At 35.7% G+C, this 17,999-nt stretch overlaps 2 protein-coding genes and 1 non-coding gene across 3 annotated transcripts; all 3 read left to right on the top strand.

The window, feature by feature from the left end:
* Nucleotides 1–2,121: 2,121 nt before the first annotated feature.
* Nucleotides 2,122–3,893, top strand: LOC137740409 (protein RGF1 INDUCIBLE TRANSCRIPTION FACTOR 1). Its single transcript, XM_088686477.1, has 4 exons — nucleotides 2,122–2,198; nucleotides 2,286–2,531; nucleotides 2,630–2,770; nucleotides 3,189–3,893. The coding sequence occupies exons 1-4, from the start codon at nucleotides 2,196–2,198 to the stop codon at nucleotides 3,564–3,566; spliced, it is 768 nt and encodes a 255-aa protein (XP_088542603.1). The 5' UTR covers nucleotides 2,122–2,195; the 3' UTR covers nucleotides 3,567–3,893.
* Nucleotides 3,894–10,771: 6,878 nt separating this feature from the next.
* LOC137740494 (uncharacterized) lies at nucleotides 10,772–14,457 on the top strand. The gene is made up of 8 exons (XM_088685281.1): nucleotides 10,772–11,086; nucleotides 11,244–11,452; nucleotides 12,117–12,583; nucleotides 12,679–12,737; nucleotides 12,849–12,885; nucleotides 12,996–13,067; nucleotides 13,297–13,621; nucleotides 13,869–14,457. The coding sequence occupies exons 1-8, from the start codon at nucleotides 10,972–10,974 to the stop codon at nucleotides 14,322–14,324; spliced, it is 1,740 nt and encodes a 579-aa protein (XP_088541407.1). The 5' UTR covers nucleotides 10,772–10,971; the 3' UTR covers nucleotides 14,325–14,457.
* A 2,551-nt stretch (nucleotides 14,458–17,008) lies between these two features.
* TRNAY-GUA (transfer RNA tyrosine (anticodon GUA)) lies at nucleotides 17,009–17,100 on the top strand. The gene is given in 2 exon segments: nucleotides 17,009–17,045; nucleotides 17,065–17,100. It is a non-coding gene; the product is annotated as a tRNA-Tyr (tRNA).
* The last annotated feature ends 899 nt before the right edge of the window (nucleotides 17,101–17,999 follow it).

Below are 17,999 nucleotides of genomic sequence, written 5' to 3'. Positions count from 1 at the left end.
CTCAGTTAGATTGTTTTATTTATTTATTTATTTTTTTAATATTGTAATGTTGCATTATGATTTGAATCATTTACTTTCTAGTTTACCTTTGTTGATTCCTTTAAGTTGTTTCTTATTAAAATTCATTTTTTTTCTTTTAAGTCACAAAATCAATCTTTTCTAAATTTTATTTTAAATAATTAATTGAGATTTGATTTTAACATAACTTGTTTGAAATAATTCCTATAAAACTACATTATTAGAGTCAATTATACTATGATAATTTTGTTTCTCTTACAAGATAAATGATTGATTCTCATGCAACATTAAAAGATAAAGAAAATCGAGAAGGTTGTTAACAATCCTCTAATTCCTTTTCGAATTACCTTTTTTTGTTTAATTCCTCATAGGTTACTGTACCAAGTTACTGATTCAACCAATTTTACCACTTGAGTCACATGAGTCACAGTTGAGGTACCAAAAGCCAATGAGCTGCACGTTCTTTGACATGCTACTATTTCCAAACCCAAATTCTAATCTTTCAAATTTTATTTATTTTTTCTCCTTTCTCCCTCAGCAATTTACTAGGGCCTTGGAAGATGAATAAGAAAAGCACCTCGACCTACATTATACACGTAGACACTTACGAGAGAGATAATAGTATGTTGGAAGTATACTAGCCAACACAAATACAATCACTTTTATATCATTGTAACATATCAAGAAATTAAACGCATGATAATCAAATAATGCTCGATTAATTTAAAATATGAACACACTAGCATTCTTATATATAGCTAAGTCCCTCCCCAACACAAATACTAAGACATGATATCTTAAATTGGTTACATGGGTAGCAAAATGAAACATTCAGATGATTAGACTGAGATACAACTGTAAAAATCATTCTTTTTGTAGGCCTAATTACTTTTCTTTTCAAGTGATGTGAGTTACAGAACAGGCAAGAAAGGGATGCCTAATTTCTGCTCTGCTGCTCTTCCTCCACTTGTTTTTTATTTTATAAAAAGAGAGCAGAAAAAAGAAGACTAACTTGTTAGCCGACTTTTTGGGATATGATGAATTTTCAATTTGGAAAAGTCCAGAGCTAAAGTTTATTTTGAATGACAGCAACAAAGTGGAACGCAAAGAATGGACTGATGGAAATATATTATCAGGGATGGCTGTTAACTATGTGTAATTTTTAGGTTTTGTTTTAACATTTAAGTAGCTAGTTTCTACTGATTCTATCTTAAGTAGTGTTATTTACACATCTATTTTTATTTCTTACATATTTTTTTTAATTTTTTGTCATTGATCTTCTTCAATTCATTTGATCCAACAATAAAAAATTAAGAGAAATATATGAGAAATAAAAATGAATGCGGATAGCACGTACTACTCTTTCACAAATTCTAAGAGATGGGAATCAATGAAGGAAACTGGTAAAAAAAAATTGGCTGAGCAGCTCCTTCAAGAAGGTGGCTTGGTTAGTTTAGCATTAGAGCTCTACAGCCAAGGAGATGAGCAGCATTTGTTTATAGGGTTTTTAGAGAATGGGAGACACGGAAACAGCGCCCACGTTCTCCTCATATCTTACTTCCTGTCTCTCTCTCTCTCCATTATGAAATGTTTCTTTAAAAAGCACTTATATTCAAAAGTACTTTTAACAAAAATCAAAGAAAAACTAATGAAAAAAGTTTAAAAATTTTGAGTTTTAATCAAAATGACAAAAAGGTGTTGTAAGTGAATAGTACCAGGATTGACTTTTTAGAGTAAAAATATCATTTTCGTTAAAAGTAAACAATATCAAAAGTGTTTCGTTAAAACTCCAAAAAATCAATTGCTTCCATAAAAACATTTGAAGTGTTTTTCGTAAAAACACATAACATGTGTTTCTTATAGAAAATATTTCAAATACTTTCTTTTACGTCAACATTATCAGACACATTTTTAGTGATCTAAAAGCACATCTCTCTCATGTTATAGGTCTCCCTATTGACAAAATGTTGTGTACCTCCCCAAGGAATAAATATATACCTCCTTCCTCTCTTGTGAAGCTCAATAAATACACTTATCTCCATCCCTTGGTCTCTCTCCACACCCCACACCCCCCCCCCCCCCCCCCCCCCCCCAAAACCCCAACACCAAACCGGTTTACACCACCGTCCTGGTAACAGCTCAAAGAAGGGCTCTCTCTTTCAAGTGTTTATGTGATCATGGTTTGTCACTGTCCAACCTCTGTCTCTGTCTCTGTTGCATAGTTCTCATTGTCTTTTGAGTATAATTGAGTATAATTGTTTTGATAGGGAATTCAGAAACCTGAATGGTTGGAAGCCCTCTACACCGAGAAGTTCTTCGCCGGCTGCTCATTCCACGAAACTGCGAAAAAGAACGAAAAAAACGTCTGCTGTTTGGATTGTTGCATCAGTATATGCCCCCATTGCCTTCCCTCCCATCGATTCCACAGGCTCCTTCAAATTCGCCGTTATGTTTACCATGACGTTGTCCGATTGGAAGATCTTCAGAAGCTCATCGACTGCTCCAACGTTCAGGTTAGTGCCCAAAAAATGATCAGTCTAGCTTAATTGATTGACTTCTGCCATTTCAATTCAGTTGGTTTGACAATAGAAGTCTTTGTTTGTTGTTTTAGGCATATACCATCAATAGTGCCAAAGTAGTGTTCATCAAGAAAAGACCTCAAAATCGGCAATTCAAGGGTTCTGGAAACTACTGCACATCGTGTGACAGAAGTCTTCAAGAGCCTTATATCCATTGCTCTCTCGGGTGCAAGGTAACGAAAACTACGAATATATTTGGAAATTGGCTAAAATAATCAATTTTCCAATCCTAGTTACTGAAACAATCATTTTTCAATATGTTATCGTTATCTAATTACTATTTCGTTGAACTTTGATCATATATTGTTGATATTTTAATTTTGATTGACTTAACCATTGAGATTTTGATTTTTGATTTTTTAACCAATTTCCCAACTTATTTTACTTACTTTTTGCATTAATTTGTTCCGTGCTTGCAGATAAATAACTAAAACCTTTGCTTCTATATGTTATGTGACAACAAACAACTTATATAGTTGAATTTTACCTGGTTTATGAAAATGACTTATATAGCTGAAAAATTTACCTGGTTTATGAATACTGAAACGCTTTAGTTAATTAATGAACATGTTGATTCTAATGATTAATCAGGTGGATTACGTGCTTAAATTCAAGAAAGACCTCTCTCCTTACTTGAAAACATGCAACTCCCTTCAACTGAGTCCTGACTTCTTAGTTCCACTTTCCGATATGGGAGACGAGGAGATGACCAGTGATCAGACCAACCCTCATTCCACAATTGTGGACCTCGATGACCCGATGAGCTCGTCATCATCATCTGGATCTGAGACCATGAGCATGACCATGCACATGGCGTACATGCATCATGATGTCGTCAGGAAAAAGAGAAGCGGGCTTAATTACGCATCGTTATGTGGAAGATCGGCTCATAAAGTTTCCGACGAGGACATGGCCACAAGCATGATCAGTAGAAGAAAACGCATTCCTCGTAGATCTCCTTTGTGTTAGTATAATCAACCAACTTTTTAACAAAGCTCAATATTACAATTTTCAGTTTAATTGATTGAATTGAACTCTTCAAATGCTTTGATTAATTAAATAATTACATTAGCTCTTTCTTTCTTTCTCGAATTTGAAGTTTAATTCTTGTTAATTAATCACTTGGTCGGGGTGTTTTGTCTTAAGGTGATCACGTGGTTCCCAATTCCAAGTTATTGTTCTGTACATTTTTATCACTCTTTTTTAAGTCATATTTTATACTAGACCAAAACAAGGTCATATTTCATTCATGATTTTACTAATCTCATCATTGATTCCATTACTCATGAATTTTGATGAGGCTCTTCTAGTTCTTGTGATCATATGCTTCATATTATATGGTACAACTGTTTATTACAATTAAAGTATATTCATAATAGGAATTATACCAGGTAGGCCAAATTTTTAGATTAAATTTGTAAATCATATGATGTGTTATTAATAAGAAATAAACATGTTAATCAACATTTAATAATTCAATCATCAATAACTACGTCATATGATTTAAAAAATTTGATCTAAATAGTTAATCTTTCTAGCATTAGATCTAGGAGCACAAGTAAAATCAAGAGAACAATGAATTATATTAATTATATGATACTACATTTGGATTTTACTTGTGCTCGTGATTTTATACTTAAGTTTGTAATTTTTTTCAATAGTTTAGATGAATTAAATTATCGTTCGATGAAAAAAAAATTATAAATGTGTGTAATAATTTTTATGTGCAGTAAGGTTATCATGACTGGTTGAATCACAAACCGGTTACCAGTACATTTGCCCTGTTCTTGCACGACTCAATATGCAATTCACGGATTTAATTTAAGGCCTAATGAGTACCCGCCCAAATGGTCTTCCTTGGACTTTGACTGTAATTATAAAACAATATCGTACGTGTGTGCATGATTTCGTGTGTGACAGACAAAAGAGACAGAATTTATTTAATTAATTTTGACCAGTCAAACCTTCCGGGATTAGCTGTGATAAGAATTACTAATCCTAGTTATTACTAGCTGTAACAAGCAGTCACAACCTAGTTGTACATATCTTGTAGCACATATTGTACTATATCAATTGTTTGATTAATCCTTCAATTGAAAAGATACAAACACTACTTAATTACAAAATTAATTAAGTAATTCGCCGAAGTTTGTTGAAGATTACTAACTAGTATTAGCATCAAAGGTATTTTTCTTTATTTATAAGCTAGTGATTTTAAGTTCGACTCACAAAATTAGTAAAAATATATAATGTCTGTATTAAAATTGATAGCCAATTATGGTTAACTCATTGTACAAATTAACCTAATCTCTCTACCAATTGCAAAACATTTCCACTTTTTATAGTATTGTAGTACAATTAAACATTATTCTCCTAATATATTTTTTTTTAATACAACAATATATTTTCACTAAAGGATGATGATGAGGTGCTAATACTATTTTAATATAAATGTTTTACGAATAATTAGCCTTGCGTGTGCTAATTGGCTTTATTTATTATTAGTATTTTTTTGTCAAATATATTAGTATTATTTTTATCAAAATAGATAAAACTGACTTAATATTTAGTTATTGAAAAAATTGTAAAAAGGTGATCAACCCACGTAGTGGTGCTTTGTTTGAAAATTTTCAAAATGATTTATTTTACCATTTTACCCCTATTATTTTTTTAAAGCAAAAAATTGTATATCCAATCCGTAGGTTAAAACCTAAAATTTTTCACCCATAAATTTTTTTTTTTCTCCAATTATGGGTTAAATTTTTAGCCCAATATTATTAAAGAATGAATTTAATATAATTTTTTTCTTAAAGTAACTTCTTTTAAAAAAAAATTATTGACACACCCCGACCCAGAAAGTCCACTTGGACCCTGAATCGAGTTGTGCTGGCCGACACCTGGAAGGTGACGAAGCCATAAAATGTGATAGTGTACAAAAAGTGAATAAATTTGAATCTAAAAGTGTCTAAGTACCAGAGTGCGCTACGAGTGGGAGCGAACCCATTTCACACGCGATGTCAGAGCATAAGTAAGGTACAGTAGTATGGGTAAGAATCATACCCTAAAAAAAATCCATCAATACTAAGATTCGCCACAGATTCTTGTCGATACAAACTCAGCAGTTAAAACCTGAAGGGCACCAAACAGAAGGTGTGAGTAAGCAATAAAACCGAGCTTACCAAAGTTATTACCTCTCTAAAAGTAATGCCCCTAAATGTAAAACTCGTATCGTTTTCCATAAGACAGTACAACATATATACATATATCCAAACCATACTCAGAAATGACCAAAACCACGGTTTGCCATTAACTCCACCATACATTAATAAGTAGGCCAAATGAACTAAATCAATACAAAGTAATATATCAGTCAGAGTTATCTAAAATGACATGTACAACTTATCCGTATCTCATCAATCATGGCTAGCATATAAGTCGGAGTCACCTATAGTGACCTGTACGACTTATCCATATCTCATCAATCCTGGCTAGCATATAAGTCGGAGTCACCTCTAGTGACCTGTACGACTTATCCATATCTCATCAATCCTGGCTAGCATATAAGTCGGAGTCACCTATAGTGACCTGTACGACTTACCCATATCTCATCAATCCTGGCTAGCATATAAGTCGGAGTCACCTCTAGTGACCTGTACGACTTATCCATATCTCATCAATCCTGGCTAGCATATAAGTCGGAGTCACCTATAGTGACCTGTACGACTTACCCATATCTCATCAATCCTGGCTAGCATATAAGTCAGAGTCACCTATAGTGACCTGTACGACTTATCCATATCTCATCAATCCTGGCTAGCATATAAGTCGGAGTCACCTATAGTGACCTGTACGACTTACCCATATCTCATCAATCCTGGCTAGCATATAAGTCAGAGTCACCTCTAGTGACCTGTACGACTTATCCATATCTCATCAATCCTGGCTAGCATATAAGTCGGAGTCACCTCTAGTGACCTGTACGACTTATCCATATCTCATCAATCCTGGCTAGCATATAGCTCAATAAGTATACCTGCACACGAGTCGGAACCACCTAAAGTGGTATGTACGACAGGACTGGGTGTAAATAAATACGCTCAAGTGCTACGATCACGTGAAGACTGGGCGAATAATCGCGGGTCACCTACGAGTCGGAACCACCTAAAGTGGTCTGTACGACAGGCCTGGGCACCTACCTTGAATCCAAGGTGAGCATAAGGTGCGGAAGGTGAACATCACGTGAAGGACTGTGCCCTGGCCACGGGCGGGAGCACTAACACCGAGGGTGCAGGTTATGAGCTCTCAATGCATCTCAATATAACATGTGCAACTCATGGCAACCAGTACAACAGTATCGAAGTTGCCTAACACATAACTGTAGTCATGCTATAACGCAATCGATTCAACTAGTACCATAAACTCACCTGAACTTACCTGGGTGTCCTGAGTTCACCTTTGCACTTGAAAGCATTCCCAATAATTATATGCAAGTAATATACATATTGATATACTATGATGCAATCTAATACTCAACCATGTCGTAGCATGTTCAATTATAAACAATACAGTGAGAAGTGTACAATCAATAACGCATTACTCCCAAACTACTTATTTTCAGGGATAATTATCCATGACGACCCAATTAACATTAATTTAGCTAACTAATTCATAAAACTAAAACTTGCCTTTACCAATTTCCTTCGCCTTACTCAATTTCCCAAGCAAGGCTTTTGTCTCAAATATTTTATGGCTGCATCTAACGTCTCGTTAGACTGCCTACGTACCCTAAATAGGGATCAAGCCATTCGTAGTTCATATAGGTACTTCAAGCATTCACAATAATTATATATGAAAGTAATATACCTAATCAATTTAAAAGCGTCGATAGAACTCTCAATAATATGTACGATAAAAAGGAAAAAATCCACTTACCTGGAGTCCACGCTATGATTCTCTAGCGCACACATCGAGGCGTCCTGAATGATTGGTCCCTGTGACCAATTATCAAATCACATCTCAGAACTCTTATCCGAAGAGTACATAATTCACATAAAACACAACCTCAACGACATTCTAAAATAGTTTGATACCCATTGACCACAAGTCAACCGTCGATCAAAGATCGACGGTAGGATTTACAACCCTGTATAACTTGACCCGGAAGATCCGCATATCAGATTTCCAATCCATAACTCCCAACGATCCACAATATGTTTCTAGAATAACATACTAAAATTTCATTACGATCCAACGGTCAGATCTCCGCTAATTGCCTAAAACAAGTGGCCATAAACATTTATTTTACTAACTTACAAATCCAATTCAGGAAGATCCGTAAGTCGAATTCCTGATCCGTAAATTCCTATGATCTTTAAATATTACGTATTACAATATATCCCATTTTGGTGACGATCCAACGGTCGGATCATCGATTCACATTTTTATCAAGTAACGTATCGTAACGAATTTAGGTTCCAACTATCAACCTACGTCATTCAAATGACAAAACTGAAATCAAGACATTTGACATAGCCTAAAAATAGCATTGGCGGCCCACTGGCCACGCGCCGCCGCGGGTGGCGGCCGGCCACCCCGACTCGCCGGAAAATCCAACTATTTCCAAAAATTCTCAAACTTCACAGAAATGAAGATCTCAGTGAGTGGAGCAAATTTCATACCTGCCACGAAGTCCAAAAGTGGACGGAAGATGGTCAATTTTGCCCACGAAGCCGGCGGGTGCCTAAAACTTCCCGACGTCGATTCGTCGTCCACGGTGGTCCAACGGGGTCAAGGTTGGTTGGGTTTTGCTCCTGGGATGATGGGCTACAAAGCCCAAGTGGTGGCATCGGCCATCGCTTTGCCGATTTGCCGGAAAATCGAAAAGGGTGGCCGGAGCACCATTGATTTTCGTCAACTTTCGTGGCCTCAAACCGCTCCATACCATGGTTAATCAAGGTGGTTCTTGGGTGGGTTTTGTAGAGGGGAATGAGAGCTTCAAGATGGTGGTGGTGGCATCGAAAAACTCCACCGGAGTTGGCCGGAATCGGCCTTGGAAGATGGTCTCGTGGTGGCGCGGGTATGGGTGCACGGGAAGCTCTCTTCCCTTTCTTCTTCTTCTTCTTCTTCTTCTTCTTCTTCTTCTTCTTCTTCTTCTTCTTCTTCTAACGGCTTTCGCCTATACGTTCGTACCAAAGAGTACTACGAGGATATGCTTAAAGAATAAGTCCCACATCTCTCAAGTCGATGGTCAACGGAAGTCAAAATCATTGCCTCTAGGGCAATTTAGTAAATTCACGCTTTTAAAATAAAATAAAAACGTAAAATTTGGAACGGGTTGTCACAATTATGCAGATTATCCTAATTTAATTTTATGAACATTTTTACCTAAAAATATTTAGATTTCGATAAATATTGAAAAATAACTAAACCAACATCATGAAACTCATGGAACATTATGAAAGAATATGAAACACATGAAATTTCTTTTTTAAGTATTTTAGCCATTGGATTTAAATTTGGACCGTTAGATTTTTTTTTTTCACTATGGAATTTGATCATATTAAATCTTAGCCGTTGGATTCAATGAATTTATAAATATAAAACTAAAAAATATACATATATATAGTGGGCCACCCCCACTTATTCAGAGGGGAATCCTGGCCTAAATTTGCCTCAAAAAAGAGCTTTTGGTTAAAACTCATAATTGCCCGAAAGGGTTGGAGCAAGTTTGGGTAGGTTTAGAACCTAAAATTTGAGTTTTACTCTGAATGTTGGAGTAGGTCGAAGGGTGTGGGGGAGTGGGCTAAGCCTCACACTGGACTAGCCATAATGATGTGGTTCAAATTCACATTTGGCAAGAATTAAACCTAAGACCTCTCACTTACAAGTGAAGGGGAATATCATTAGATCGTAGTACTAAGTGGCTTACCCCTGTTAATTTTTTTTTTTAACAAATGATGTCATCTACACTAACAAGAGGGGGTGAGTTTAACCTCACAATGGGCTAGCAATAATGTGGTTCAAATTCGCCTTTAGCGAGAATCGAACCTAAGACTTTTCACTTACAAGTGAAGAGGAATACCACTAAACCGTAGTACTAAGTGGCTATCCCTATTAATTAAATTATTTTATTTTGATATTCTTAATTAGGGAGGGGAATTTCTTTGGATTTTGAAAGCTTTACCTTGTTTGCCTTCTCACTTTGTATAGAGAGATGCAAATATTTATTTTTTTTGGTGAATTCTTATAGAATGAAACTTCATGCAACTTCTTTTCAAAGTTCTCATTTAGGCCCCATAAAGATTGGGCCCATTCAGGGTTTACATTAATGCCGCAACTACAACTATTGTGATAACTTTTTCAGCAAAAACAGAAACAAATTTTCTAGGGTTTTCCTTGAGCTATCAGCAACAAAGGTCCAGAATGTTTAATTAGGGTTTGATCATATTGCCATTCAGAATATGAAACTCTAAATGTTCAAAAACCCGGGAAAAATAAAACATAAAAACTATGAAAAGATGGAAATATATAAACCGAGTGGATATGCCTAAAACAGGAAACATCATCGTTGTATTCATCATAATTATATTCGTGTTTATGACTCCTTAAATTAGATAGTATGGTTGGCGTTAAAATTTTATAGGTGGCTCATAAAATAAATTTGTAGTCCCGTTAACTAAAATTTAATTTGAAAATAGAGAGCATGAATATGTTCTTAGTGTAATTCATGTTTCGAGCTAAATAATATTGTTTTGTCAGTAAAATCGCCTTACTGAAAATAGTAATTCCCCTTAATTTTCAATAAATTCCACTTATTGAAGATTGTAATTTCCCCTTAATTTTCAATAAATTCGTTACTGTTTTGTAAAAAATGTGATCTTATTTTTTACTTCAAAATCTTGTTCATTATCCTTTTGAACAGTGTACCTGTACAAAACTCGTATTAGACACGAAGACAAGTTTAAGTTTAACGGATTTGATCACTTTTCCATACTAGGGTATAGATAGATACGTGAACCGTTGGATTTGTTTGTATGTCATACGAATTCGTTCTTTTTTCTTTTTTGTATGTTATATTTTTGTTTAGAAAACAAATACTTCAGCTGAAAAATAATAGTAAATAGTTAATCTCTCGCACAGTCTATATATTCTGTGTTTTTCATTCCATAAAATTTATGTGCAGTTAGTTATGAGTGTAAACCGCGTCATACAAATAGCTCCCTCTGCACAAAATGTACGCGGGTCCTCGTCTCTCTCCCGCTCCCCAGCTCCACCTCAAAAGCCACAGTAGGTCGAGGAAATCATCATCCGACGTCGTTCGGCGCTCACATCAACACCAAAAAACTCATAGAAAAACCCGAAAATCGAAAACATAATGTCATGCCTCAGATCAAACACATGGAAAATATCCGTTCTTTGTTTTTCCATTTTCCTCTTCGTTCCTTTAATTTCCGGTACTCCTGACCTTTTCAACATCATACGAAGAACAGGTACCCATGCATGACATTTGACATTCATGCCCACCTTTTTTACTTTCGTCGAAATGGTTGTGATTTCGTGTTTTTTATTTTCTTTTAAAAAATTGTAGGGATTACGTGTTCTTTTATGTTTAATGTGTTTTTGGGTTTAAATTGGTTTGGTTTGCAGCGGTAGAGGTAGGCGGCGAGAGAGGGAGCGTAGGGTTTCACGGGGTGGTGGGATGGGACACAGCTGCAAGGAGGTTTCTTGAAGGAAAAGATGGAGAAAACAGGACTGTCATGTTATTGGCTGAGCAGAGGACACGGCGGAGAGACCCTCTCGACGCGTTCAAGAAATACAATGGTGGCTGGAATATCAGCAATAAGCATTACTGGGCTGTGAGTTCTTGCTTTTGAAACATGTTTTCTCTTTTTGTTATTTGGGTTAATTTCTATCAATTTTTGAATAAAAAACATGGTATAAGGGTTGTTTTGCTATTTTAATAAATTTCTGGAATCGTTTTGTTCTTTTGCTTATCTCATGTTGTGGTTATTTCAAAATTAATTGGGGTATCTTATTTATTTTAAATAGGTTTTAGTATTTATAACTTGTAGAGATTGCTTCTGGAAATGTTAAAAGTGTTTTATGACAACTAAAAGTGTTTTTGATTGCGTTCCGTAGAAAAAATTGAAATGATAAAAATGATTTCGTGCTTCTGTAGGAATCAAAATGTTTAATAAAAAATGCAACGTGTTTCTAATAAAAACATTTCTAACAGATGGGCAAAAAAAAAATTTATACATGAGCAATTCCAAACTAGTCCTAAATGTAAGTCGCGATGTATATGCAAATTTTTGATTTGGTTAATGACTTATATAGAGATTGAGAGCTCTGTCAACAATGTTCATGAATTAATAACTTCTGTCAGTTTTTGCGATGTAATGTGGTTTCCTATTCTTTCTTTATGCTTTTCATAGTGTTGTTTAATTTTAAACGTATGGATTATTGGTTACACTGCTGCTCAATTTTTTACATTGATTATTGTTTTGTTTTATGACGCAGTCTGTTGGTTTCACAGCGGCGCCCTTCTTCGTCACCGCCGTTGTGTGGTTCGTGCTGTTCGGGATAAACCTGTTGCTCATCTGCTTCTGCTACTGCTGCTGTCGGAAAGAGCCGTATGGCTATTCTAGAGTAGCATATGTTCTCTCACTCTCCATCCTCATTTTCTTCACACTCATGGCAATTATGGGATGTGCTGTGCTCTACACTGGCCAGGACAGGTTCCACGGCAGCACGTGCAGCACGCTTGGATACGTCGTGGGGCAGGCAGATAAGACTGCCGAAAACCTCAGGAATGTGTCAGACTATCTCGATGCAGCTAAGAAGATTGGTATCGACGCCATTGTTCTTCCGGCAGACATTCAGCAAAGTATTGATGGTGTTATGGGAACCATAAAAAATGCTGCCAATATACTCTCTGATACAACCGTAAAGAATTCGAAACGTATAGAAGATGGCTTGGATATCATGTAACCATATAACTCTACTGCAACTTCTTCCAAGTTTTGCTCACAATGCTTAATAATTTGGATAACATTAATTTTTCTGTTGCTATGTTTTGCAGGAGACTAGCTCTCATTGTTCTTGCTGCTGTTATGCTTTGTTTGGTCTTTGTTGGATTTTGTAAGTCCTTTTTTCCTTTTCGTTTTGAGATAGAAATTTCCAAAAAAATTGACTTTTAAAATTATCCCTTATTAATCTCTGTGTTCTTCTTTTGGACTAAAATTGTTGCAGTGGTTTCCATTTTTGGGATGGAATGTCTTGTATACATGTAAGTGACGTATACACCTAGAACTGTTTCGTGTTCATTTTTCAGATCTCCAAATTTTGGTAGAATTTGTATGTCTTTGTCCTTTAACAAACACTTGCACATTGATGCAGTTTGGTAATTCTTGGGTGGATTCTCGTCACAGGAACATTCATTTTGTGTGGTGTATTTCTCCTTGTCCATAAGTAAGTGTTGTATAATCGTTGCAAGAAAACATCATCCATAATCACTGACATTAGTGGCACTGAATAACGTGGCTTAAAGCAGTACCAGTCCCTATAATTAACGGACATGTTATCAGGCTAAAAGCTTTTGTCACCTCATCTGCCACCGATGTCAGTAAGATTACTTGCTAATTTTATTTTTTTGTTCTTCTGGCTTTCTGACTTGATTTCCTATGTGCATAATTGTTAGTGTGTTTGCAGATGCATGTGTTTCAATGAATGAGTGGGTGCAGAAGAACCCCACAGCTCATACTGCCTTAGATGATATACTTCCATGTGTGAACAAAAACATGGCCCAGGAGGCCTTGTCGCGGACTAGGGATGCAACCTTCTATGCTGTTTTTGTGCTCAACCGTGTTGTCACCGATATTGCAAATACTAATTCCCCGGCTAATGGTCCCTTGCACTTCAACCAGACCGGCCCACCATTGCCGCTTCTTTGCAACCCCTTTGATGAAAATCGCAACGAGCGAAAGTGTGTCGATGGTGAAATTCAAATGCAAGATGCTCAAGAGGTACAAATAAAAAATAGGAATAATGAATGGAAGAAGCCTAATAGCTAGCATCCATTTCTAAGCTAAAGCATATATGGATTTCTTTGCTTGTGTCACAAGTTATTCAAAAGTTTTGAATGCAAGACCTCCTAGCTGCAACCAGACATCTGATACCATGTTACACAATCACTAGACACAAAGTATAAGCTTTATAGCTTTTCCTAGTGTCTAAATCTGACCTACCTTCTGTAATATTTGCCTCAAACAGGTGTGGAAGAAGTATGTGTGTCAATCTTCGCCAGCGAATGCTTGTATAACTCCTGGTCGGTTAACTCCAAACTACTACGACCAATTGTCCGCCTTCGTCAATGTTAGCTACGCTCTCTATCGTTACAGTCCCTTCTTTCTTGATCTCATAGACTGCACATTTGTTAGGGATGCGTTCTCGGACATAAGTAGAGATCATTGCCCCGCTTTGCGAATACATAGTGCCTGGATGTACATTGGCTTGTTTTTGGTATCTACAGCTGTAATGTTGTCCTTGATCTTCTGGGTAATCTATGCCCGGGAACGAAGACACCGTGTCTATACCAAAAAGGTTTTGTCTTCTAGGGTTTGGCTAGAACAACCTGCAGAGGTGGGGTTGTCTCAGACTTATTCCAGGTCCTCCTCCACGAGAACTCCCATGCATTCCGGACTCCATGATAGGGCGCAGAACATTTAAATTTGCATATACAACAAGCAAGCAAAGCTTCCTTTTTTTCTTTTTTTGGTTCTTTTTCCTTGGATCTACATTTGAGTAATGTACCATCAATTTTTTGTATATTATACCTACTTATTGCTAGAATCTCCATTAGCCACAGAGTATTATGGTCAAATGGTATTCCACTTCACTTGTAAGTGAGAGGTGTTAGGTTCGATTCTCACCAAAAGCGAATTTGAATCACATTATTGCTAGCTCATTGTGAGGCTAAGCCTATCATCTTCCCCTTAGTGTAAATAATATCGTTTGTTAAAAATAAAAAAAACTTAAAAAATATGCATAAATAGAATCGGTTACAAACTCTAATAAAAATAGGTCGGGATAAACACAAAATAAACAATAAATAAGGATAAATCGCATTTTACTTACAACTTCTTGTTCCAAACTTCTACTTTTATAAGAAGTAATCGATTTTATTTATGCATATTTCCTAGAATAAAAATTATATAATGTGGGACTGGCCAATCTTAATTGTCAATGAATAACTTATACCTTATATGTTATCCAAAACCAGCCGTTTAGGTTGAATATATGAAAGACTTCTAGTGCAACCGTTGAATATATGAAAGAAAAAATTACAGATAGTGCTGCTAGCTAGGTTTTAGTGTCAATCAACATCATTGAAGTTGTTTGAGTGATAAGAAAAGAAAGTGGAGTTCATTGGCCACAATCCACGTTACAGGATAATCATATAAGGATCAATATAGTTTGACTCAAATGGGAACAGTTTGTTCTCTTGCTGCCTGTTTATCTTATTTTGCAATCCCATCTCAAAACAATATATATATTTTTTTTTATGGAAACAGTTATACTTAATTTAATTGAAAACCCAGCATTCGTTATGCTTGATGTTCTTAAGAGAGTATCATGTTTATCTTATCCAATTTAGAGCAGCTAGCTAGCGTATTGTAGGATTTTAATTTAGCAGCATATTCGAACAATCGCCTAGTATAGCGTGCAATATTGTCATTGTCGTTGGGCCAATAAACCAATAAAAAAAATTCCCATATCCTCAGTGTGACTAGAATACGAAATTATACAAATGGTGTGATATGTGTTAAAAAGTTAATAACTTAAAAAATAAAAAAAATTTACCACTTATATAAAAACACGTAGTGTACTACCAATTTTGCGGTCAAAATGAAAAATTTCTCCTTAACGTGAGCTATAAGCTAAGAGTGTGTATCTTCTAATACAAAGTGAACATAAGAGTGTTAAGAGATATTATGTCCGTACTCTTTGTATATATTTGGTAAGAGAATATTACTTATACATTCCTCATGTAACCAGCGACTGATCCAGCAAAGTATTTGAACTAATAGCCATAAATATTCTTAAAAAAAAAACCATTCAATTCAAAATTCCGGGAACAACCACGAAATAATTCTGATTAAGAATAACATAAGGAAACCAATTAGCTTGCCCTAACAGATTTCTTGACATGTAAACAACAAATTAACTAATTAGATACGTTAACAAGCACATGCAGGCGTTTAGAAAGGTACAGTATAATCCTATGTATAATCTTAATTAGGATGCTTTTTTTTCGTTTTACTATAACCGTTTTAAAAGTAATTGTGTACCAAAGATTAAAATGAGATAAACAAAATTGCCTATATTCAAGCATTTACAGAGGTTTGTAGTTTGCAAGTTCCAACTTACAAGTAACTTCATACAAATTCGTTATATCCATTTTCTTTACTTGTTTTTTTGTTGGATATCCATTTTTCTAATTACTTGAAATATCATCAGTTGATTAAAGAAAATTATAGGCTAATACAACAATTAGAAAAGGTTACTAAGGTAATTGTAAACCCTAGCAAGCTCTATAAAAGACCCGAACTTCAAACCTGTCATTAGTTTTGATAAAAAAAATTTAATCACAAAAAAAGATAGCTAGTCATTAGTGGTTGAGCTATTCCATGGCCTCAAAAAAAGCAACCCCCAATCCAAAATCACACACCTCAAACCGTACATGTTCATGTTCACCGACCACACACCCAGGATCTTTCCGGTGCAGTTTGCACAGAAATTCACATAAACAGGTCATAATTTGTGATGATCCTGCAATCGTCGAAAAACGTAGTGCCATAAAGGGATGCCTCCTCCTTCAAATAAATCCCTCAGAACATGATCCTCGGAGAAGGAGAAAGTTCCAGGCGAGGCCTACCAGGTTCTTCCTAGCTAATGAATAACAACAGAAATGAGGTTGCAGTTTCTTGATGATCAATCGGTCCTAGTTTACGGATTTATTTTTCGGTTCTTATTTTAATTTGGGGCCTTTACGTGTAGGTTGGATTTGATAAAACAATTTGATCTTCTAGTAGCATGCACTACGTATGAATGTTCATGTGATTAAGTACTTTAATCGTATTTGCAATGAATATATGACAAATTAGTGATTTTCTTTTTCACCATACGGGATTTCTTTGATTTCGTATGGCCATATTGTGAAACTTGTTTCTTCTTCTGTTCTTCTTTTCATACTTTTCGTAATTTTTTTCTTTAAAAGTACATAATCAGTAATACAATATCATATTTGAACCATGACGATACCCCACAAAATCGTCAGAACAGGCGGCACGTTTTATTTAAATAACATGTTCATGCTATAAATAAAAGAAAACTTATGGTATGAATACAAACCGACCTTAGCTCAGTTGGTAGAGCGGAGGACTGTAGTTGGTAATATCCATCAGATATCCTTAGGTCACTGGTTCGAATCCGGTAGGTCGGAAATGTTTTTATTTTTAAATTTGTACTCAACTTATCTCGGGTCACTGGGTCGAATAGGTAGGTCGGAAATGTTTTTATTTTAAAATTTGTACTTTTACATAGATTCAACTTCTGAATGCTATCCGATGTTATTTAGCACCCAAATCAGTATAGGTGAGTTAGGCTAGTTTGTCTCTGTCTCTTTACATTTGAATTAAATGACAAACTTTTTTTCTTATTATTGAACACTTAATAAATCAATAGATTATAATAATTAGATGTTTCGCTCAAGCATTATTTACGTAGGTTAAAACATGTAATTTATAGAATATGGCCCCGTGTCAAAAGAAAATTAGAATCCGATGTTATTTGACTTGATTGGTTCCAAGAGTTTTAGGGCATGAACCTTCGGCCCCTTCAAAAAAGGCACCTCCTTCGGCCTATGGGCCATGATGCCTGGTTCTCCTCTTCTTCCCCAAGACATTAATTAGACGTGTCGAAGGTCAAAAAAGACTTCGAAAAAAAAAACTCAGACAATTCAAATGCATGGTACCACAAACTCCGCAGACTTTCCAACGCACAACTTGCCTTGTGCTTGAGACATGCAATTGGCAGTTTGACCCTTATCCTACGTTTGAAGAAGCATCCCTTTGCAGTTCACATACTAAAAGAGAAAGAGTAGGGTTCCAGAACTTGTTGCGCAAACTCCCCCCCCACCCCCCCCCCCCAACCGTGTGGGAGGACTTGTCAGTTCATCCAATCATGTAGGGTAACATTTCTTCAGATATTTGCAAGATTAATATAATGACAAAAAAAAATAACTCTCTTAACGAAACGGTCGGTGTAACTCAGATATATGAAGAATTTGAGTATCTTTCTAAACACGGTACGTATACTATATAAGGGTCAGGAACCAAACCC

The sequence above is a fragment of the Pyrus communis genome, chromosome 15, assembly GCF_041283825.1.
Source record: "Pyrus communis isolate YQ-2024b chromosome 15, ASM4128382v1, whole genome shotgun sequence".
In the NCBI taxonomy this organism is placed as follows: Eukaryota; Viridiplantae; Streptophyta; class Magnoliopsida; order Rosales; family Rosaceae; genus Pyrus; species Pyrus communis.
Note: the sequence above shows the minus strand (reverse complement) of the source record. Positions and strands in the feature narration are given on the sequence as shown.